A 24,827-nucleotide genomic window follows, 5' to 3' on the forward strand; every position below is an offset into this window, starting at 1 on the left:
AATTTTATTCTTTTCTAGACTACAAGTATTACTAAAATTTTCTGACATTATACATCTTTAAACCTCACAAAATTAAATCAGCCTGAAAAAATGGTAATATGAAAGAACTAGTTAATGTTGTCATTTTAAGTACTTTGCCCATTAGTAAATCTGATTTATTCTTTTCGTGCTCTACTCTATAGTCTGTCAGAAGAGGTGCTCAATTTAAAGCATTTGATGAGCTTAATACTTGTCGGAAATAGAATATTAGATACTTAATGTCTGATATAACCCAGTGATTGCTGTTTGCCTCTGACTCATTCACTTCCTCTGGTGTGTAATAGGATTTTATGCAGTGTATTACTCCTGTTCTTGTTTGTTAAATTAGGCACTAACTTTAGAATATATATATGCTAAAATGAATGGAATCCATCTGCAACCAGTTTAGTGTAAAAATGTGAAGTCAAACTCATAACGTTGCCTCAGATTTAAACACTTAAGGCAGGTATGTATTATGCAAATGAAAATGTTGGTGCCTTGATGTTTTTTGGAAGCCAATGACCTATTTTTTATTTTTTTATAATTGCAATACCTTCTAAGAGGGATGGCGTAAGGAAGTGTAATAGTTATCAACTGTAAGTGCTCTCACTGTCAGGAATCTGCAGCGTGATCTGTATAATTGAAGGAACACAGTGTTTTGCGACAAGCATAACTTGTTTTTTAAAAAGTGTATTCGATAGTAAGAAAATTCATTTTCTTTTGTTATTTGTTGATCCAAGTTTATAGCTATGATCTAAATTTTTTTGCTATTTCCTTATTTATTTATTCGTATTTTTTATTTAGAGAGCGAGTGCACATGCATGTGCTCATGAGCAGGGTGGAAGTAGAAGGAGAAGGAGAGAGAGAATCTCAAACAGGCTCCACATCCAGGTTGGAGCCTGACATGGGGCTCAGTCTCAGGACCGTGAGATCATAACCTGAGCCAAAACTGAGAGTCAGTTGCACAGTCGATTGAGCCATCCAGGCGCCTCTCCTCTTTTATTTTTGAAAAGTATTCCAGCGTATTGCAGTGTTATCTTAATTGATCATATGTGCAGATGTACACTTCAGGCCAGAGGATACTGATTTTTGGGAGCTGCTTCATAAAAATTAGGAATGTGTGTTTAACATAAATTCGTATTATTTTATTTGAGGCAAAATAAGTAGGTTTTTTTAAAAAAAAAATTTATTTATTTATTTATTTGACAGAGATCACAAGTAGGCAGAGAGGCAGGCAGAGAGGGGGGAAGCAGGCTCCCTGCTGAGCAAAGAGCCTGATGCGGTGCTTGATCCCAGGACCCTGAGATCATGACCGGAGCTGAAGGCAGCAGCTTAACCCACTGAGCCACCCAGGTGCCCCAATAAGTAGGTTTTAATAGGAAACTAGTTGCCTGGTAGTTAAGATTCCCAGAATCAATCATGTAAGGCCAACAGTCTTTTTTTTTTTTTTAAGATTTTATTTATTTATTTATTCATTCATTTATTTATCAGAGAGAGAGAACAAGAGAGTGAGAGAGCAGAAGCAGGGGAAGTGGCAGGCAGAGGGTGAAGCAGGCTCCCCGCTGAGCAAGGAGCCTGATGTGGGGCTCAGTCCCAGGATGAGGGGTCATGACCAGAGCCTAAGGTAGCCGCTTAACTGACTGAGCCACCCAAGTGTCCTAGTCATTTTATATACGGTTACAAATAATCAAAGTTGTTAGAATTTTAATCCATTTTTATAGGATCCGCATATAGAGAAAGTGACCTATCATTGCCTGCCATGCTTGCAGTTCTTTAATCACATGTAAGAATATCATCGTTGAAGAAAGTATCTTAGACTACATACAAAGACTCAGCTATGCAGTTTTACTTCAGACTTGGCTATAATTTTTTTTAAACTACATTTAGAAATAGTAGTGACAACATCAACTATGTCTATGTAGCCTTGAAAAAATGTACTGGAATGTGTTTTGTGGTTTTGTTTTTCTTATTTCTTTATTTGAATATGCATCTGTTTTCATAATGAGAAATTTTATTTTTTTGTTATGTTTAGTGTTAATTGCATGTATATAAGAATTTTCAGAGTTCTTTTGGCATGGATAGTAAATGTAATGATGTTCATTTAACAGAGTGGCTACTTTCCATTATCTTATGCTGGCTTACTCTTTTATTATCTAATTAAGACTATATTAACTAACTCTTCTTTTTCCTCTAAATTTTGAGACTTAGATATTTGATAACATAGGATTCATGTTTTTTGCTTTAGATTTTAAAATAGATATCGACTTTCAAAAATGCAAGATAAATTATTTTGGAATGAAAACAAAAATATAGTATGATCGCTTACTGAGCAAATACTGAGCATCCAGCAAGCCAGTAGTCACTATTTATAGGAGCTGATGTAAAATAGTACTTCAGGCTCATTTTAAATTGTGGGTTTAAGTTTTGGTATTAAGTTACAAAATCTTTGGAATTAAACAAAAATAAAAAGTATGAGTCCGTTCTTGTTATCATTGCCTAGTTAATCTTAAGGTAGGGCTTTATGGTGGAGAAACAGTGTCAGTAGCCCTGGGTTCTAGATAGTTGTACCAACTCTGTAGCATGACTTTGCTTATCATTTGATTTTCCTGGGCTTCAATTCCTCATGAAAACATGGGAAACGCAGAGGTTGGATCATTTGTGTTCCAGGGTCCTATACTCAGTAATGGCAATGCCCAGAGCAGAGAGTGATTTATTCATTTCCATAAAGCCAGACCGGTCATATTCCTGGCCAATTCTTCCTTAGCCTTCTCTCCTGTCTCCTCCTCTTTTTCCCCACCTGTAATTAGCACCAAGCCACAGGGCTTGGTTCCCTGAATGAGGTCCTTCTCTATTTGTTTTTACTCCTGAGAGCATCTGATTCAATTAAATGGCTCCAGACTCATACACTTGGTTGTAAAATAGGTAGTTCAAACTTAATACATCTGAAACAGAACTCTGGATTATTATCATGAAAACAACTCTTTCCTAAGTGCTCTCCACCTGTGTAAATGACTTCACCGTTTCCAACAGTGTTTAGGCTCCAAACCTGGAAACAGCCTTCATTTTTCTCTTTTCTTCATGTCCCTCTTTCAGTCCATCAGCAGTTCTTGCCATTTCATCCTTGAAAATATATTAGGCACTGAGCACTTCTCTCTTCCCCACCTCTTATCATGTTAGTCGTAACTTGACTAACTTCTTAACTGCTTCTTAACTGTTACCCTTGTTTCTCCTCTTGCCCTCCAGTGGTTCATTTTCCATAAGCACCCAGAATAATTCTCTAAAATTAAGTTGTATCATGTTTTCTTAATCAAAATCTCCCAGTATTTTCCGACAAAGCTCTTTACTGTAGCTTGCAAGTTCTTCTCTGACTCCATGTTGTACTGTTTTCTTTCTCATTCATTCTCTTTGAGCTTTTCAAATCTGTGTGTTTTTCCAAATACTCTAGCTTGTTTCCTACCTCAGGGACTTAGTGAATTTACAGACATTTTCCATTTCCTTTTCCTGGAGTGTTCTTCCTTCAGATATGTATTTATTCCAATACCAATATCATTAAAATCAGAATTTTTTTTGGAAAATGTATATTTTAAAATATAACAGTTCCTGGAACCCTGGTATGGTTATGGGTGTATAGTTTTATGTTTAGAAACCAAATATTGCCATTAATAATTAAGAGTAATTAAAAAAAAACTCAGAAAGGATTTTGAGGTCTGCTAAGTTACAGAAAATGCCATTTGCAAAAATGATGGATGTAAATCTTTTGTGAATGAACTCTGAGTATTTCCATTCATTAGGAAAAAGTCCTGGATGGAATTTGGCATTATCTTTGAAAGTTATCTCAAATACTCATGTGCCCTCACAGAGCTGCACAAAACTGCCACTTAGCCTTAACCCAGAGTTATATGAAAAAGACATTCTGCCTTGTTATAAAATGACTGATTTTTGAAAATGAAATATGCACAGCTGAGTGTTAGAAAATTTTCTGTAGGGATGCCTGGGTGGCTCAGTCAATTAAGCATTTGCCATGGGCTGGGGTCATGATCTCGACATCTTGGGATCAAGGCCCACATCAGGCTCCCTGCTCAGCTGGGAGTCTGCTTCTCCCTCTGCTTGCCTCTCCCCCGGCTTGCACTTGTGCTTTCTCTTTTACGTGCTCTCTCTCTCTCTCTCTCTCTAACAAATAGGAAAATCTTTAAAAAAAAAAAAAAAAAAGAAAATATTCCATGAATATATGAAGTATGATGAGGAAAATATCCTATCATAATAATATGTATTATTAAAAACAAAATTCAGCCATTTAGTATTAATTGGCAATACTTTTCCCCCATATTTTGTTATTTAATAGACTTTTGAATTTTTTGAATTTTTTCATTCCATATGCACTTTTTAATTGGCAGTTACTTTTACTGGCACATAGAATTTTCACACATTGTTGGCTGTCTTAAAGTAAAATTAATTTCTGTTTCTATAAAAATAGCTGACACGTGGAATATACTTAATTAGCCTATAAGTGTTTATACCTATTACTTCATTTAACCCTGCGAACAACCCTATGTGAGCTAGGCAGTATTATCCCTGCTTTACAGATGAGTAAATGGTAACTTGGTTTATAGGACTTTCATGAATCACACAACCAGTAAAAGGTCTAGTTTGAATTCATAATCAGCCCTTCTGATCCTGAAACCTGAACCCCTTCCATAGCAATGCCAGTGGTCCAAAGTTCAGCCAGCCAAATGAGGACAGATCCAGAACACGGTGGCCATCTATCTCTTAAGCATTTGTGAAGGACTGTGTGTTCCTGTGTTCCATGCATGATTGATTGACTAGAGCTAAGTGTCTGGTGATGCTGACCAGTCAGTATCTCAGGAACCTGATTGCAGTGGAGTCTGCTTTATATGATTGTTACATTTTCATTGTTTCCTGGGGAAGTAATATGAATTGTTAATGGCAGGAAATTCTAACATGTTTTAGTCTTAGGTTTGCATAAAAAGATTCAGTGAGTACTTGGATTATTAACTTTGTAAGTGTGAATATAAAGCAGTTTCAGCACATTGACTTTCTTTCCGACCTAATGAGAATAGGCATTCTCTGGCAAATTTCCAGTAAAAAAAAAAAACACCTTTCAAAGGATAGGGTTCTGAAAACATTAGGATTCGTGGATTAGGATTACTATAAAAATGTTAAGTGTTAACATCAACTCAAAAACACTTATTACCAGTCTCGAAATTACTACAAACTGCTTTTTTGTGCTCCAACTAGTGAAAATTTTAAACCTCAGTATGTATTGACAATATTGACAATACAATATTGATAATAATTCTGTCAAGTTCCTTTCAACACTTATTTTAAGAAACAATAGTAAAGTTAGCAAAAACAAGTTTCTTATTTTCCTATTAAATAGGAAAATATAAAATATTTCACGAATTTGGAAACATGTAAAAGCTTAATTAAAAAAAATTTTACCTTAAAAAAAATCTATATTCTTGGTAGGTAAATTTGTTAAAACTACAGATGAATACCGCTTTGTGAAAGGTACTATAAAAAATATTAAAAGGTGCAAGAAAAACTCCGTGGCTTCTAGTGGCTCATTTGATAGATGATAGAGAACACACACACACACACACACACACACTTGTGTTGAAAATTTAGATGACACTGTAAGAAGTTACCTAGTGAGGGGCACCTGGGTGGCTCCTTTGTTAAGCGTCTGCCTTTGGCTCAGGTCATGATCCCAGGATCCTGGGATCGAGCCCCGCATCAGGTTCTCTGCTCAGAGGGAAGCCTGCTTCTACCTCTCCCAATACCCCTATTTCTGTTCCCTCTTTCACTGTGTCTCTCTCTGTCAAATAAATAAATTAAGATCTTTTTTAAAAAATTATGTAGTGAGCACGCAATGGTAGATATGGGCCATGTGTTCTAGAGCTGTGTCCTAGTGATTATCAGAATTCCCTTCCTAAAGGAGGTATGATTTGAACTTGGGCAGTGTATAGTAGGAAGAACGTTCTTGGCAAAAACGCTGTGAGCAAGTACCTACTGATGGCAAAGAATCAAAAATACTCTCCTGGAGTAGAAATGAAGGCTTGGAACTGCAAATAAAGGTTGGGACTGGGATTATAAGACACCTTGAAGAAAGGCGTAATATAAGAATTTAACATTCAGAATACTGATTTTTTTTTTTAACATTTAAATTGCTACATGAACAAGACATGTCTAAAACTTGTTTTTATTTTGAGTATGTGCTTTGGCATGTGATATATTATCTTTTCTTTTTGGCTCATTTTCCTATTAAAGTCCATTCTGAGAGCTATACTTATATGACTAGTGGTATTAATTAATTAACAAATTAATTAATTAATAAAGAAAATATACTTGGAAATACATCCTAAAGTTCTAAAGAGAAAACTTTTGGACTTGTCACAGAAGATATTTTTTCTTCATTTTCAAGCAAAAACTGTACTGATAATAATCCTTTTGTTTTATTTCAAGCAAAAACTGTACTGATAATAATCCTTTTGTTTGAAATTGGAAGTTTGGCCTCTAAATGTGGAAAAGTATCAAATCAACTAGTTTATTCTGGTTTCCTTTATGGTCTTCCGCTTATCTTTTTTTTTAAAAAGATTTATTCATTTGACAGATAGCACAAGCAGGGGGAGCAGTAGGGAGATGGAGAAACAGACTCCTCTGCAATCAGGGAGCCTGATGTGGGGCTTGATCCCAGAACCCTGGGATCATGACCTGAGCCAAAGGCAGACACTTAACCAACTGAGCCGCCAAGGTGCCGCTATGCTTGTCTTGTAATGAAAACAGCAAGTTCTTCTAGGAAAGGATGGAAACTATTATCAGAGCCTCTAAGAAACATTCCACCCTTCTAAGGCAGATGAGAATCTGTCCATAGAGCTGAAAATCTTCCTTTTCTGGGTACAAAATTTCAAAATAGCTTTTCTGCACTTCTGTTTGGGAATATACAAATGCAAAACTTTTTTCTTCATCTTTTTTTCTGAAGTGATTTGCTTTTTCTTAGGCAGTATGTGAGATGATATTATATAGGCAGGGTTTTGCCCTTGCAAACCCCCCTGTGGCTGTTTCAAGATAATGGAGAAGCGGGAACTATCTTCCGCAACCGGAAGGTTGAATCAGTACCTAGGACCCCAGCCTGTTTGCCTTTAAAAACAGTAATTCTCACTTTCAGTCTCTGTGGTGGTGACAGCTGTTATCAGCAGTCTTTTAACTAGTATTTGGTGCATAAACTGTACTTGAGTCTCTCAAACTCTTTGGTTCCATTTCTGTATCTTTTTTTTTTTTAAATTTGAGTGTAGTTGACATACATGTTACATGAGTTTCAGGTGTACAACACAGTGCAACAAGTTTATATATTATCCTCTGCTGACCACAGGGGTAGCTACCATCTGTCACCATACAAGTTATTACAATATCATTGACTATATTCCTTATGTTGTGCCTTTTATTCCCCTGACTTACTCATTCCATGACTGGAAGCCTCTTTCTCTCACTCTCCTTCACCCATTTTCCCCATCCTCCTTCCTTCGCCCTTCTGGCAACCATCAGTTTGTTCTCTGCATTTATAGGTCTGACTCTGTTTTTGTTTGTTTGTTTATTCACTTGGGTTTTTTCGGATTCCACGTATGAGTGAAATCATATGGTATTTGTCTTTCTCAGTCTGACTTATTTCATTTAGCATAATATCCTCTAGGGCTATCCATGTTGTTGCAAACGGCATAATCTCATCCTTTTTTAATGGGTCTATGATATTACACACACACACCACACATCTTCCTTATCAGTTTTTCTATCGATAGACCCTTGGGTTCCTTCCATATCTTGGCAATTATAAATAATGCTACAGTAAACATTGGGGTGCATATATTCTTTCAAAATAGTGTTTCTTTCTTTGGGTAAATATCATATGGTATTTCTGTTTTTAATTTTTGAGGAACCTCCATGCTGTTTTCTGCAGTAGCTACACCAATTCACATTTCTACCAGTAGTGCACATGAGTTCCTTTTTCTTCAAATCTTCACCAACACTTGTTATTTGTTGTGTTCTTGATTTTAGCCATTCTGACAGGTGTAAGGTGACATCTCATTGTGGATTTGATTTGCAGTTCCTTGATTAGTGATGGTGAGCATCTTTTCATGTGTCTGGTGGCTATTTATAGGTCTTCTTTGGAAAAATTCTGTTCAGGTCCTCTGTACTATTTCTATACTTATTTCTAAAGACAGACATTCACTTACTTGAGACTTTCTAAAAGCACCTTTTGAAAGAGGCTGTAGTAGCAAACAGTTAAGACTATATTTAACTGTTCAATAAATTTCTTCTTAATTATTAAGAGCAAAGTGGGAAAAGTTGAGACTGCTTGGGACCTGAAAAATATATGTATTAAAATGGAAAAAAACAGTTTCAAATATCAGAAGACTATAAATAGTAATAATAATAACAATTGGACATCTATATAGAATTATTAACACTTGAAGAATCTCAACAGAGGTATACGAAATTTCAGTGTATTAATCTTGCTACTTTTCAGTAGTTTGCCTTTTTTTTTTTTTTCAAAACAAAAAGCTTCCAGTGTATTTAAATTTATCACACTCACACAAAAAGATTTTGTAAAAGGTTACCAAAAATACTCCCAAATGACCAACAATCTTGTTCCAGGTTATTGATATTTATGTCCCTCTCCCTTATGTTTCTGCTCCTCCTCCTCTGACATCCAGCATTAATTGCATTTTCATAGACTGCATTCAACAAGTCAGTGAGCTGTGCTGGTGTGTTCAGTCTTCCCACACAGATCATCCCTGCAGCTTTGTTCATGTGCAGCTCTCTTGGCCACGTTGAAGTTGTCCAGTTTCTTTCTCTCAACTTCAAAGAGTCTTTTCCATTAAAAGGTCAGATTTCGGTTAATTATCCCAAATACACAATCTTTTCTAGAATCTTTTTTCCACTTTTCAAAACTGTTGAGTTATGACCCTAATTAACTGTGTGGTTGCAATCTTGTAGTGTGTTAATGCTCACAGATGAAAAGTGATTCCAAGAAAGAAGAGATACTAGCAGTAAAAAACATCCCTGACACCTGACAGAGTCTGACATGTAATTAGTGCCCCATGACTATTTATTGAACCAATGGTGGATGTGTCAATGGCTAACATTCATTACTTACAACCTATCATGCCCTTAGACTAAGGACTTTCTCTGTATTCTCCATGAATCCTCACAACAGCTTTGTATGAGCTGTGTACCTTAGCACATGCCTATTGTCACTGTACCCCAGCTCTCCTGTGTGAATCCCCTAAGAGAGGTACCCATCAAGTGGGTCATGATCTGTTTGGATTTTTGCTGCCTGGACAGTTTTGTATTATCTGGAGAATGTCTTATATATATATATAGCGTATCCCAACATTCATTTAACTAATAAAATAATAGAAAGATCATAGGTACATGTAATAAAAAATAGATACCCAAACAGTAGTTTCTGTTTGACTTTGGAGTATGTCATATACATTTCTCAATGCAAATTGCCTTTTCTGTTTTCTCATAACAATTGGGGATCTTTAGAGACATGACTTAGATGCTTTTGTCTTTGGATTCAAGAAGACCATAAAAGTATCCTTTTAGAGATTACAAACACATATACACACATATTTGATATTTCATTTTCTATGTTTTATACATGATTATACATTGCATTTTTATGTATGTGATATATGGCATTGACATTTTAGAAATAGAATATGTTACATTTTGGGAATATGACATCTTATTCTTCATCTCATACTATTTTTCTCCAGTTAGTCATGAGGGAAAAACTTTTGTCTGGTTCACCAGGATATCTTTGCATCTAGAAATATGCCTGGCATGTAATAAGCACTTAATGTTGTAATTAAAAAGCAAATGCTTTGGGGGTACCTGGGTGGCGCAGTCAGTTAAGCATCTACCTTCGGCTCAGGTCATTATCCAGGGGTCCTGGGATCAAGCCCCATGTCGAGCTCCCTGCCAGGGGGAGACTCTGCTTCTTCTACTGCCTCTGCCTCTCCCCCAGCTTGTGCTCTCTCTCTCAAATAAATAAATCCTTAAAGAAAAAAAAAATGGTTTTGTACAGCTTAGTGACTGTAATTAACAACGAAAAAAGCAAATGCTTTTCAGTAAGAAGCTTATTGGGGCCTAATTTTATTTGTAGGTTAGTGAGTGTTCTGGTTTATTTTGTTGTTGTTGTTTTTGTTCTACTTTAATTAAATATTCTTACTAATTTTTAGTGATTGGAAATCTAGATCTTATTTTTGTTTTCTCCTTTTTTAGGAAGAATCCCCAGCACAAGATAGAATACAGACATAGTGCAGTTCCAGGTAAGTAATTTTACCTCAGGTAACAAGATGAAATCTTCAAATGATTCTCTTGTTAAACCTAGATACAATTTCTAGTTATGTGAATTTTTGTTTAATGTCTGCTTCTATGGATTTGCTGATTTTAATGGTTTTTCTTAGATTTAAAAAAAGTGATAGGGGTGCTTGGGTGGCTCAGGTAACTGCTTTTAGCTCAGGTTATGATCCTGGAGTCCTGGCATTGGGTCCCACATCTGGCTCCCTGCTCAGCCGGGAGTCTGCTTCTCCTTCTCATGTGCTCTCTCTCTCTCTCAAATAAATAGATAAAATTTTTTTAAAGTGGTAAATTTTTTGTATACCAGATGTTTTCTATAATCGTTGTACAACAATATATATTTATCATTGTATCTTTTAGAATTATTTTGTTGGCTAGTATCTGAAAACAAAATCTCAAACTATCCTCAGTGATAATGAGAACTTACTTATTTAAGTGAAAAAATAGAATAAGTGTGGATGGATTTAGACATTTACTGCTTTGGCTCATTAGTAATGTCAGTAATGTCACCGATGACCCAATTTCCTTTCATCATTCTGTCTTTAAAGGGGTCATTATCATCCTAAGACCGGCTCCTCCCCACCACAAAGGGACTAGATGCATCCTTATTCAGCACCCAGGTTTACATCTCAAGAGAGAGAGTGAACAACTTCAGTTCTCACTATTCCTAGGAAGAATCATGAAATTTACTTTTTTTTTTATTGATTTAGATCATATTGTTACTCTTGAATGAATCACTAGGACGACTGATGAGTTTGAACTACCCCTGGAATTAGGATAGGTCACTTTCTTCAACCACAGGGATCCCTGATAGAAACTAAAGTTTTGGAGGAAAGAGAGGCAGGGAGTACAGATACCAGGGAAGCATCCATCAAATGTCCTTCAGTCTTAGGTGCAGGCATCTGTCCTACCTTCTCTTTCCCCTGTTCCAGACTTGAATACTTTTTAACTTTAACAAATTCTGGCTTCTTCGTATCGTTCATATAATGCAGAGGCCATTTTGGCACACAATATTTCTACCCACAGAATGAGAGAAGAAAATGCATATTCTGCAGGCTATTAGCACATGCACATGTGTGTACATAAACACAGCCCCTTTGTAACCAAGTGACAGAAGTAAAGAATTTCACCATTAAAGAATTCCATTTAAAATTTCTCACTGAAACACATTTTCGTACTTTAGTACTTCAGACACAGCTCATTTTATCAGAGCTCATAGGTTATAGAGGTTACACGTCACGTGTTATACATTTTTTTACTGGGGCTGTATCCAATGATGTAGCATTTCTGGGGGTTAAATAAACTTTCTTACCAGCAGTCATGTAATGTTTGCTGATTAAAGCATATTTTATTAGCAAGATTTAACACTGTCTCATGAAAATGCATTTGACACATCTGTATCTTTATAAAAATAAGAACCAATTTCCTAAAAACTATCAATGCACATCAGGTTCAATAGTTTAATCTGAGCTTTCTTTGAAAAGCCTCTTGAATTATCATTAGGGAATCTTCTGATGGAAGAACATTTTTATAGCAACTAACTTCTTTTAGAAAAGGCTTTTTATCTCATTGGAAAGCCAGTTTTTATAAATGTAGGTATTTTTAAGCAACATTTAATTTTTTTTAAAAAAGATTTTGTCAGCGAGAGAGATAGAGACAGAGAGAGAACACAAGCTGGAGAGGAGAGGCAGAGAGAGTGGGAGAAGCAGACCCCTCACTGAGCAGGGAGCCCAATGTGGGCCTCGATCCCAGGACCCCAGGATCATGACCTAAGCCCATAGCAGATGCTTAACCTCCTTAGCCACCCAGGCATTCCAAAATTTAATTTTATATTTTTAATCTACTTTCAAGGCCAAATTGTTGAAACACTCTTCCTACTCTAAGACTTATAAATTAAGGTGTCTGGAGTATTTCTAATCTTAAATATTGGGGTCTCATTATATTTCTTAATTTAGAGTTATCTAACAGTGAATTCTAACATCCTAGTTTTTCTCATCTCCTGAATCCTTAAAGTTTAACATCACCCAAGATCTTAATCTCATTTATATAGATTCATTATATACTTATTGATTCATTTATTATGTCTTCCAAACAAGCAGAGTTAACAGAGATCCATGAGAACTAGCTCTGGCTGTATATATTCTTGTGGCAAAGACGGTCTAAAATCTCTGAGGAAAGGGAAGAAGCACTTTCTGCCGGGTCTTATCACGGTAGACCTTGATGTGGAATCTAGGCTAAGTTGGTCTTTAAGGTGCTTAGATTTGAATCACCTGTGTTTCTTAGCTTTGTGGTCAGTAGATAGAGGATATCCCAGACAAAGTGAGGAATAGATCAGTGAAAGACACCAAGGAGGAAGATGGTAAGTGGTGTGTGGGGTTAGCAAGTGAATCAGTTTAACTAACATGGAGAGTGTCTGTAGTTAACTGTGGATGATACTAAAAGGTTGTATTGAGGCCAGATTACAGAAGCCCTTGAAAACTATACTGAAGATACAGGTGCATTGGCTTGGAATGGGGAGGCAGTATTTTATCCAAATCAAGTTGGTGACAATGAACAGTCAGAGTTAGAGTGGGGGAAGATTTCTGGATGTTAATCAGTTGAATAAAGGGCCAGAGCTTGGTTGGCCACCCTGAGAATGGAAAGATAGACTTAGATTCAAGTGAGATTTTGAAAGAAATATCAGATTTGCAAACTAATTGGTTTGGGGCCTGGGGTGACATAAAGGAAATAATGATGGCTCGGAATTATAATACAATTTATAAGGAGACTAGGGATGACATTTACATATCATAGAGATCAGGAGAAAGAGACAGGTAGCTGTTGCTTTAATTTAAACATGTTGAATTTGAGGTGGGGTATCATAACTACGCAATGAAACAATAAAATTTAAGATGGTACCAATGTTAAAATAACTGCATTAAACTCTTAATATTTAACTTCTGATTGTAGCACTCCTAAAACATTTCTGTCTACAGAGTTCTTCCACACATGTAACAATTTATGTAGGTTTTTTTTTTTTTTTGTAGGTTTGACTGCAGTCATCTATTAAGCTTCTTAAACATCTAATTGATTTAAAATTTCACTAACTTTCCACACTTCTTCTTAGAGTACTCTGGTTTTGGCACAAAATACTGAATGCAAGAGCAATCAGTGCCAGGAAAATTTTATTTTATACTTTCTTAGCTACCTTATCTTGTTGATACATTAAAAAAATTATTATCAGCATTTTATTATTTGATTATTGGAGTCATTCTGGCTTTTGTTATTATGTGATATGCATTATTCTAGGCTATTGGTACCACCCATGGCTGAAAACTTAAAATGTTCTACTGATAGCTATTTTAATTTATCTCTGGTTCTGCAACGGTATGCACACATTTGTTTATATATACTTTCCTTCCAGAAGTAGAACCCAAAAGTTCTAGAAAGCTATTATGGAAATTAATGGAACTTAAATGAGATTCTATAAACTGATGCTTAGTGTAGGGAAAGCAGAGAGATTTGGGGTTACAAAAAAGGCTAGTGCAGTGGAATTTAAAAAGAGGAATAAACTTCATGTATAATAAAGTAGACTGGAATATACAAGCTGCTTTTCCAAGGCTAAAATATGAATACCCAACCAGTAGCTTGGTACATGAGAAAGATGAGTCTTTAGTAGTAAAATGAAGTATTTGAAAAAGTGTTTTCTTGTAGTATGTAGTAGATTTTCATCTTTAGACTATTGAGCTAAAATTTGTTTTTACTTAATGAGAATTAATATCCTAATTAGTCCTCAGATTTACTGGTAAAGAAAGGACAATAAAATCTGAAGAATTATTGATGTTAAGCTATAAATCTGTTATGAGGCATCTCTTAGATGTCATCTAAGATGACAGTCTTAGATCCCAACACAGAAATCTATTTGGAAAAATCAGCAATGTGGAACGATTTTTTTCTCTCTGTAAATCCAGCATTTCTTCCAATATGCATTTGACACAGTGTACTCTTCACTAGCTCTTCAGACTGATGTTCTTAGGGTAAGAACTGACAGTGAAATTTTAACTGTAAAGAAAAGTTTAGACACAAATTTAGAAATTGTCATTCTGATGTGACACATCCTTCTACATGAGCAGAAATTAAGAAATTACCACAGCCTAATATCAAATAGTTAATCCGTTGTTGCTTTAAAGATGTTAAAAGAGTCTGTTACTTTTCTTTTCTCTTTTTTTTTTTTTAAAGATTTTATTTATTTATTTATTTGACAGAGAGAAATCACAAGTAGATGGAGAGGCAGACAGAGAGACAGAGGGAAGCAGGCTCCCCGCTGAGCAGAGAGCCCGATGCGGGACTCGATCCCAGCACCCTGAGATCATGACCTGAGCCGAAGGCAGTGGCTTAAACCACTGAGTCACCCAGGCGCCCCTGTCTGTTACTTTTCTAAAGGTGGTTCTTTTCCATCATAGAAATGAAGCGTTACGCATCAGTTCTTCAAAATAAGTGCCCGCCTGTTTCTCCTGTGCTGCGTCATGCAGTCAGGCTGTCATCCCTGTGTTTCATATGACTACACTGATTTGTAGAGAAAATGATGATTCCTACTTTGGACTTAAAATTATAACTTGGGAGTCAGAAAAGATTTTTGAAGTAATTTAATCAACATCCTTTGACTCATAGATAAAAAACATAAATTCCATTAAGCCATTAAGTTAAGTGACTTGTGCATTGTTTATGGGCTTGTTTATGTCATAGATCTTTGGGTTTCTACTCCCCAGTCTATCTTCTCTCTTAAGCCACTGCTGCTATTTAGAGACTTTTTGTTGGATGAGGGGGATGGACAATCACATAAAAATAGCAAGAAACTTCTAGGTGAAGATAGAAAAAAAATTGTTTCATCTGAGCTTACCTTGATTCAGAAGAAACAAGTGCAGTTCTGATTTCTTAGACACACTCAGGAATTATATTTCAGGAGCACCTGGATGGCATAGTTGGTTAAGCACCAGACTCTTGATTTCGGCTCAGATCATGATTTCAGGCTTCTCCTTGGCTCCGTGCTGGGCATTAAGCCTGCTTAAGATTCTCTCTCTCTCCCTCCAGCCCTCTCCCCACCCCCACATACTCTCTCTCCCTCTAAAAAAAAAAAAAAATCATATTTCAAATCAGCTAGCTATTATATAGGAAAATGTTATGTGTAGGCACTTATTTTTTTTAAATGCAATTATATTATTAATTCTGTGGAAATCTTCAAAAAAACTATAAAATTATGTTTTGTTATTGAGTTAAAAAATTAAACAACTCCTGCTATGTCTTCTGTTATTATTTTTGCACTTTAATAAGCCTTTCACCAATTTACAGTATCTGTACAATACTGAAGTCTTGGTTTGGGATGGTCTGTGATGGGATTCCTCGAGTGTTGCCTGGTTCTTTTACCAGCCAACTTCCTTGTATGAGCTTTCTTTGAAGTTTTTATCTAGCAAAAAAGTGCTACTAGCAAGGTTTATGTGAACTTTTCTAGTTTTATCACTTCAAATCCAGATACCCAGCTACCATACCGTATGTTTCAGTGTGCCCAGTTGGAAAATACATGCATGGGTTTTGGGTTGATTTTTTTTCTCCTTGCTTTCAATGCTCTTCATATTCCTTTTGCATAAAAGCTTAATTGTGTGCTAACGACAGGCATTTTATTCCTACGTTAGGTGTTAGCCATATTTAGTTCAGAGCCCTGCTTCCTGAGTTTATTCCTGTGATTCAGGAAATCATGTAATAATTCATGTCACCAAGTATGCTTATTCAAAGCATTTTCCAAGAAAGTCAAGTCTCACTGTCTGCGTAGCCCAGTTACACTGAAAGGCAGAAATTGTTATTTTTCTAAAAACACCTTCAGCAAAAAAAAAAAAAAAAAAAAGGTAAACTCCCATCTAGATGGCATTTACATTGTAGAATACTTAAGGCCACTAACTGAATTTGCTAAAGAGGATCCATTGTAATTGATTCCAGAAAGATAATCACATGTCAGCATTTACTACCCTGTTAGGAAGTGTCCACATGGCATGGCCCTGCTAACACAGGACAGAGAGCTGACTTCGCCTTTGTCATGAGTTGGCTCTTCAGGTGCTTTTACTTAAAGCACAAAATACCTGTTCATGTGAAGTAGAGTGGATGAAATTTGCTACCAGCTGCATGGAGTTCTATTATGGATGGTTTTTTTTAGATTCTGAACCTTCTATTTAAAAGAGCCACCTGGGTGGCTCCGTCAGTAAAGTGTCTGCCTTTGGCTCAGGTCATGATTCCAGAGTCCTGGGATCGAGCCCCACATCAGCTCCTTGCTCAGCAGGGAGCATGCTTCTTCCTTTGCCTCTGCCTGCGGCTCCCTCTCCTTGTGCTCTCTGTCCCGCAAGCTGTGTCAAATAAACAAAATCTTAAAAATATAAATAAAAAATAAAAGAATCATATGGTGTGATATTTATATCAATGAAGATTGGATAGATATAAATAATTTTTTGAGAAAATAAATAACATGACCTTATTGCTCGAGAAATGAGCCTTCCCAGTAAACTGCTAAAGATTTCCAAGGTTCATTGAAGCTTAAAGCCCCTACAATTAGCAGGATTTAGATAATAGTCTTTAATGTAACTCATTATATTGACAGGCTAGTGATTAAAAGTGTAGGTTATAATAAGAAGGGTTTCTGTAAAACTAAAGGTATTCAGCAGTTGATTTGCAAATTGTTCATTTGTTCATCCAGTCATATATTTAACAAATATTTATATTAAGTGTCTTCTGTGTAAGAGGCATTGTTGTAGGAGCTGAGGATACAGTAGAGACAAAGCCTTGCCCTTGTAGAATTTTACAAAGGTGGACAGTATGCATGTAAACAACTATGTGATGTCATATAGTGAAACTGCTGAGAAGAAAAAGTATGTAAGAGAACAGAATGGCAAGGGTGTGTTGGGTGGGAGGGACAGGTGCCATCTCAGATAGGATGGTGAAAGGATTCTGATAGTTTGACATGAGAGCAGAGGCTAAGGAGAGAGCAAGACAGGTGATCATCTAAGGGCAGACTTTGCCAGGCAAGGGAAATGGTGACTCCAAAGGCACTGGAGATGATCCTGCTCGTCCTATTCAAGGTGTGGTAGAAAAAGGGTAGAATTGAAACAAAGAGTAAGGAAGGAGTGGCGGATGAGTTCAGAAAATCTAGTTGTGTAGGCTCTTAGAGGCCAGCACCTGCAAGTCCGAACTTCAGATTTAATTCAGAGTGAGGTAGGAAGCTATTAGAAGCTATCTAGCTTCTCTGTAGAGAATAGATAAGAGTTGAAGCAAGAAACCAGTTAGGTGAACATTGGAATTGACTGAGAAAAGAAGATGATGGTGTGGAGAACCAGACAATGGAGTAGATAGAGTGAGAAGGGGCAGACAGTTTTTTGATGGCAGAGTCAATAGGATTCTCTTGACATATTGGACATTGGGTTTTCAGTGGAGGATATTCAAGGGTGACTCCAAGGTTTCTTGGAAGGTTGGAGAAGTCACAGACTCAAGACTGATAAGAAAATGACTAGATTTGGGTGAAGCACCTCAAGAGCTGTGTTCAGGGAATATGATGTTTCAAGATGCCTGTTCCTTATGCAAGTAGAGAGAATCCATAGACGGTGAGATAAAGGAGAGTGGAATTCAGGTGGTAGTCAAGGCTTGGAATATACATTTCGGAATATAGGATATAAGACTGGAGTGTGTTAGAGACTAGAGGTCCCAGCCAGAAACTCAAACACTCCCAAAATTTAGAGGTTGGGAAGACGAGCAAGAGCCAGCCAATGCTTGAGAAGGAATAGCCAAATAAAGCAGGAGGAGAACCTGAAGTTGTTTCAGCATTATATGTGTTTTTCTTGTGAATCTGCTAGGGTAATTTCTGAATCTGAAAGGAGACGGGTGTTACTGAGATGTCACATACTTATAAGAGAGAACTTCCAAAGCAGAATGGCCAAGAACAAAGCTGTGGACAGTCCTTCCTCTTCCCTCCTTTGCCATCTGCAGACTACCCTTGAGATGTGTTTTCAGTGTTTACCATCACGAAAGCTTTATGGGAAGCTGAGATGAGCTAGACATAAAACATAACCTCAGGATGCTTACAGGAGATAAGAAATGTTTACAAATAAATAGAGTTACAGATTTCCCTTAAGGCACTCCATTGCTTTTATGCTAATGAGAATCATGCAAATCATTGTTTAGCCTTTTTAGCCTTGGCTACCAAGAGACTGGGGAGAAAGCTGACGCTCAATTTATAATAAGTATGTTAAAAATGAAACATTCGGGTTTTTATGTTCTTAATGTCTACTTTTATTTGTATTTTTTTAATGACCTCATTATAATCTGTCTCAGATCCTCTCTGGAAATGAATGGAGATATCAAGAAGAATGTAAATGGGCTGTGAGAGTTAAGAGGACAGATAAATTATCTTTTTCTTTTTGTCATCCTCATTTCTTCCTCCTCAAATTTAAGTTTCTTTTAAGTTACATCTGTCTGTTGCATATGAACATTTTAAGAAGTTAAGTAGAGCATATACAGAAGTACAAACAGTGATTTTTTTTTTTTTAACCCATACATGTGGTGTTGGTCACAGGTATTGTCCCCTGCCATTCAGAGATTTCCAGATAGAATCTTCCTACTTGTTTCTTAAATGTTCCCCATCATCCTGGAGTTTCTTGCTGCTCATTTGAAAACATGCTTGTTGCTTGTCATGGAAAGAAAATAAAACAGAGTGGGCTTAGGGAAGAAGTGGAATTAGGAAGAGACTTGTAGTGTTATAATTCTAGTTTTATAATATTACTTAAAAATTTATAAATTCTATGATATTATTTAGAAATCTGTAAATTCTAATGGCTGTTCTCATAGCAATCCTGATATCTTCAGTAGTCACAGTCCCTGAAACAAGCAAAGATCTATTAAACCACACTTGCTGAAGTGTAGAGACTCATGTTTTCTCATTTGATCACAAACGTGGTGTGTTAATCAGATTGTGCTAGCTGTCCTGTGATCACAGACCGTCCCCAGATTTCAGTGCCTCGTGACAATAAGTAGGTGTTTTTCTCCTTCGTGTTATGGCTGCGTGTTAGCTGTGGCCTTGTCCAATGTGTGTTCTCATCCTGGAATCCAGGCTGAAGGATCAGCCTGAGCTGGGACATGAGGGAGATGGTGGCAGAGGGAAAACGATGGCCGTAGAACCCCAGAAAGGCACTTACGGCTTCCCCTTGGAAGTGGCACAAACTGTTTCCACCCACTTTCCTTTGACCAAGTGTGATGTCATTGGGGCTGATTAAATATAATCATATCACAGGGAGGGACAATAAGTAACTGGAGCAAGAGTATATTCAACCACCCCGAGGGTAGGGTAGGATGAATATGATTATGGTATTATTAAGGAACTGTGACTGTGATTCTCACAGGACATTTTAGTTTCAGGAGCCTCATGGTAGGAAAAGTTAGAATTCTAACAAAGTAATTTTAGCCCCCTTTCTAGAAACTTGTGGTGCTTAGTGCTGTCTTAAGTAAAAGTAATTCTTCTCATTAGAGAAAGACACTTTACAGCTGGCTATCTCTGCTCCCAGGTTTGAGTGGTGGTTAATATGTTGTGTGCCAATCTTTTTTTTTTCCCAGTGAGAAGCGTAGCAGATGAAGACAGTGATAATGTTGGGCAACCCAATGAGTATGACCTCAATGACAGCTTTCTCGATGATGAGGAAGAAGAATATGAGCCGACAGATGAAGATTCTGACTGGGAACCAGGACAGGAAGACCAAGAGAAGGAGGATGTGGAAGAGCTTTTGAAGGAAGCAAAAAAGTTTATGAAAAGGAGAAAGTAACTTTTTTCTGCAGTAATATATGGCTCACATTTATTCTTTATGGAAAAAATTCGGGTACTAATGAGGCACTTATATGATAATTGGTTTTTCTTCTTTTTATAGTTGTGACTTTGCTATTGACTCTTTGCAGATGAAACATTGACATGCCAGCCCTTGATGCAGTAGATGGAATTTGTTTTGTTGTCTTGCTTTTTCTCTCCTATTTAAAGCATCTGGAAATAGGAAGCAGACAGAGAGTTAAAGAGAAATAATTGATACTTTTCATGTACTTTGTGTTGGGAATAAAAAGTAAAAGCCATAGGTTGCACAAAACTTTGGCCTTGTTTCTTTTTTCCAAAGATTCTATCTTTCTTGAACACTAGGCAAGCAGAACCAGGCTGATGACATCATGGGTAGGAGAGCATGCCTCTTTTATTATTGAAGTCATTCTTTAAGCAGAACCAGGCTTTAGAAAGTGACAGCCATCATATAATGGCTATGATTTTTTCTAGTACCCTGGATATGAACTTTACAATTTCATTTACTACTTTTGTTCTTTGAAACTTGGGGAAATGAGTATCAAATGGATACTGAAAATATATTCAGCTAGACTATAGAAATGTTCACCCTGCAGGGAATGTTATTTTGTGCTCCACATCTGTAATTTACTCTATGTCCGAATTTAAAAGTAGAAAAATCCAAATGACTTGACAGTGTATAGACTCAGACTATTTTTTCAGACTTTTCAGACTAAAGTCTTGCATGGTTATTTTAACTCTCCATGTTCCGTCTTTACATTAAAATATCCTAACAGTTATATTTTCTATTCTAAGAGAACCTAGAAACTTAGATCTTAAAAGAGCAAGGCAGATTTATATTTGTTTTCTTATTGTTTTTTAATGTCTTTTGAAGTTAATTATGTAATGTTAAAATTAACTTAAACTGTCCGAGACAAGATAAGTATTTCTTTAGACTATTATTACCTACTATTCTGACTTTCTCTCTTATATTTGGGAACTGATTTGTCCCTTCTAATGTCCCTTTTTTCTTGGGGGCTTGACAGGCCAATGAAAAAAATCTTTGAACTTATTTTCATCCCTGCACTGACTTAATCCTTAAAGCATTTTTAAATCCACTCACAGGTATATCCCCAAATAATTGAAAATGTGTTCACACAAAAACTTGTACATAATGTCCATAGAGGCATTATTTATAATAGTCAAAAAGTAGGGGTACCTGGGTGCCTCAGTCAGTTAAGCATCTGACTCTTGATCTCAGCTCAGATCTTGGTCTCAGGGTTGTGAGTTCGAGCTTTGTGTTGGGCTCCCTGCTGGGCATGGAGCTTACTTAAATAAATAAATAAAAATAAAATTGATATAATAGTCAAACAGTGGAAACACCTAAATGCCTATCAGTTGATGAATGATGAACAAAGTGTGGCATATCTCTACAATGGAATATTTTTGTTAATAAAAAAGAAGTGAAGGATTGATACATGCTATAACATGGATAAACCTTGAATAGGTTGTGCTAAATGAAAGAAGCCAGCCACAAAAGGCCACATATTATACGAACAAATTTATATGAATTATCCAAAATAGGCAAATCCATAGAAAATAGATTAGTGGTTGCCAGGGGCCAGAGAAGGCAGAGATAGAGGGTGATTGCTAGTGGGTAGAGGGTCTTTTTATGATTGTTAAAAATGTTCTAGAATTAGTGGGGATGGTTGCACAACGCTGTAAATATACCAAAACCCACAGACTTTCAAAGGGTAGATTTTATGGTATGGGGATTATGTATTTTAATAAACCTGCTATAAAAAGATAATGCAAAAGGTGACACTAGTTTTTCAGAAAGAAAAAAGCATTTAATCAGAATATGTTCTTGGCAATAATGTGATAGCTCATGGTAGCTTTTTTTTTTTTTTAAGAGGAGGGAGGGGCAGAGGGAGAGGAGAGAAAGTCTCAAGCAGGCTCTGTGCCCAGTGTGGAACCAAACATCAGTCTCAGTCTCACAACCCCGAGATCATGACCAGAGCCAAAATCAAGAGTCGGATGCTCAACTGACTGAGCTACACAGGCGCACCTCATGGTATCTGTTTTTAAGGATAGTTTGATGTGATTTCCATAATTATCCCGAAGACACTTTTCAGCATGCTATATAAATACATAACTTAATTGACTAGGGTGTTGTGAACATTCGCCACTTGTAATTGGACTACATTTAAATCTGTGACTTACAAAATAGAAGGAAAACTTATGACATTAGCTGGTCAGTGGGTACAAGAGCAGTGTTAACAAAAACTTGATTCTTTTCAATAATTGCCATCCTAGGGGCACCTGGGTGGCTCAGTGGGTTAAGCCGCTGCCTTCGGCTCAGGTCATGATCTCAGGGTCCTGGGATCGAGTCCCGCATCGGGCTCTCTGCTCAGCGGGGAGCCCGCTTCCCTCTCTCTCTCTGCCTGCCTCTCCGTCTACTTGTGATTTCTCTCTGTCAAATAAATAAATTCTTTAAAAATAATAATAATAATAATAATTGCCATCCTAAACAGTGTTTAGGAGCCAACGCTTCCTATCATGGGTGTTCACAGAATTTAAACTGTATCTCAGTCAAAAATTGTCATATAGACCTTTGTCACCGATTTGTCATGGAAAGCAAATGTTTTTTGTTGACCTCTCGTGTGTTTGTGTGTGGGGTGTGGTTTCTATGACCTTGAGAAGCTAGACATGAAGATTTTTCAGTGACACCCATACACTGATTGTATTTTTGCCCCAGGTTGAAGATGGCCTTGTCAGTGCTATTGGTTTCTAAAACTGGAAGATCCTGTGGTTGAAAACATTCATTTCACGTAATGAAAGCAAATAGATTGGGAGCATAGTTTTCCAAGAATGGTGACATAAAGCTGAAAATAAATAGACAGTGACTTTCTTCTAATTAATGCGTGCAGAGTTCAATGTCACCAACACACCCCACGGTGGGAGAAACCACATGCTGACGTGCTGCCCTGCTCTGTGAGACCACCTTGTACCTATTAAGTTCTCTTTCTTGAGTAGGAATTTAAAATGGTGTGTGTGTGTGTGTGTGTGTGTGTGTGTGTGTGTGTGTGCCTGTGTCTATGTATGTACCTTCCTCCTGCCAGGGCTCCTCTACAATAGATACTAAAAGAAAAGGGACTGCTGACATTATGACCAGCTATCCTAATACAATCTATAAACTTTATTATTATAAGCAACCATAGTTGGGCTCTGTTGTGCCCCAAGACCCTGTTTCACACAGAATGGCATAGAATCCCTGTTCTGATGTACTTACAATCTATTCGGGAAGTTGGATATTTATTAATTTAGTAACAGTGACTACTGCTAATTGAGGCTACAAGGAGCCTAATTGAGGCTAATTGGGGCTACAAGGGAGAAAAAGACATGGATCTACAGTCACAGAGCTTACAAAGCAATGAGGCAATTAGCCAAGTAACAGTGGATAAATGGGACTAGTCGGAGAAGGAAATGCTAGGTTATAATCTAAATATCCCATCTTGTCTCATTTTGAAATATAGTCTCAATCTTGAGGAAGAGCCTTTGTATGATCGAGTTGCAAGCTGAACTAATAGATTTTCCCATAGAACACAATTTTTACTTGCAAGAATGTTTAGCATAGCAGATATGCTATGGTTATTCAAATTTGAGTGTTTGGCAGATGTTTCCTCAAAAATGTATGAAGAGAATCTGTTTTTCAAGGAAAACAACCACATTATTTGTTGTAATTGTAAAACTTGAGCTTTCAAGCAAAAGTTAGAATTTTGGAAAAATCTGGATTTGTCACTGTGTCCTTGATAGCTTCCCAAAGCTTTCGAAACTGTTATTGTGGCAATATAATATAATGTAGTGTGTCAACACTTGGAAGAGCTGCAGAAGTGAGCAAACCAATATTTTCCAAATGACCAGTGTACATTACAAAATCAGACTTGGGTAAAATCCATTGAAAGCACAAGATAGACCAGTGGAATTTAATGTAACAGAGCCTGTTTGTATGGTTCATTAATTTAATTTTAGACTGCATATTGTAACTAACCTTTCAGAAGCTACCATTTTTCTATTTTTGGTGACATACCAAAAATAATATCCATAATTATCTGAAAAGCCTACCAAAATACTCCTTCCTCTCCCAAGTACTAATCTGTGTAAGGTCTACTATTCTCTATATCCTTTAAATAAAACAATATATGAGTAGCTCCATGAATCTAGCTATCTTCTATTAAGCTAGGCATTAGAAAGATTTATAAGAATGTAAAACAATGCCACTCATCTCACTAAATTAAAAAAAAAATTGTTTTTCATAAAATACATTTTTGTTTATTTTTTTTTAAAGATTTTATTTATTTATTTGACAGAGATCACAAGTAGGCAGAGAGGCAGGCAGAGAGAGAGGAGGAAGCAGGCTCCCTGCTGAGCAGAGAGCCCGATGCGGGGCTGGATCCCAGGACCCTGGGATCATGACCTGAGCCGAAGGCAGCGGCTCAACCCACTAAGCCACCCAGGCGCCCCTGTTTATTTTATTTTTTAAGAAGATTTCTTTATTATTTATTTGAGAGAGAACATGAGGGGGAGGGGCAGAGGGAGA

General features: G+C 36.8%; 1 protein-coding gene across 1 annotated transcript in view; it reads left to right on the forward strand.

Annotated features, from left to right (window-relative positions):
- The window catches only part of APLF (aprataxin and PNKP like factor), a 77,987-nt gene extending 57,444 nt beyond the window's left edge, over positions 1-20,543 (forward strand). Inside the window, exons 9-10 of the mRNA XM_004742094.3 lie at positions 10,327-10,373; positions 20,026-20,543. Of these exons, the coding sequence (XP_004742151.1) occupies positions 10,327-10,373; positions 20,026-20,231 (253 nt within the window). The 3' untranslated portion in view covers positions 20,232-20,543. The remainder of the gene's footprint in view (positions 1-10,326; positions 10,374-20,025) is intronic.
- The last annotated feature ends 4,284 nt before the right edge of the window (positions 20,544-24,827 follow it).

Source organism: Mustela putorius, unplaced genomic scaffold (assembly GCF_011764305.1).
Source record: "Mustela putorius furo isolate JIRA1106 unplaced genomic scaffold, ASM1176430v1.1 tig00000224_pilon_pilon_pilon, whole genome shotgun sequence".
Taxonomy (NCBI): Eukaryota; Metazoa; Chordata; class Mammalia; order Carnivora; family Mustelidae; genus Mustela; species Mustela putorius.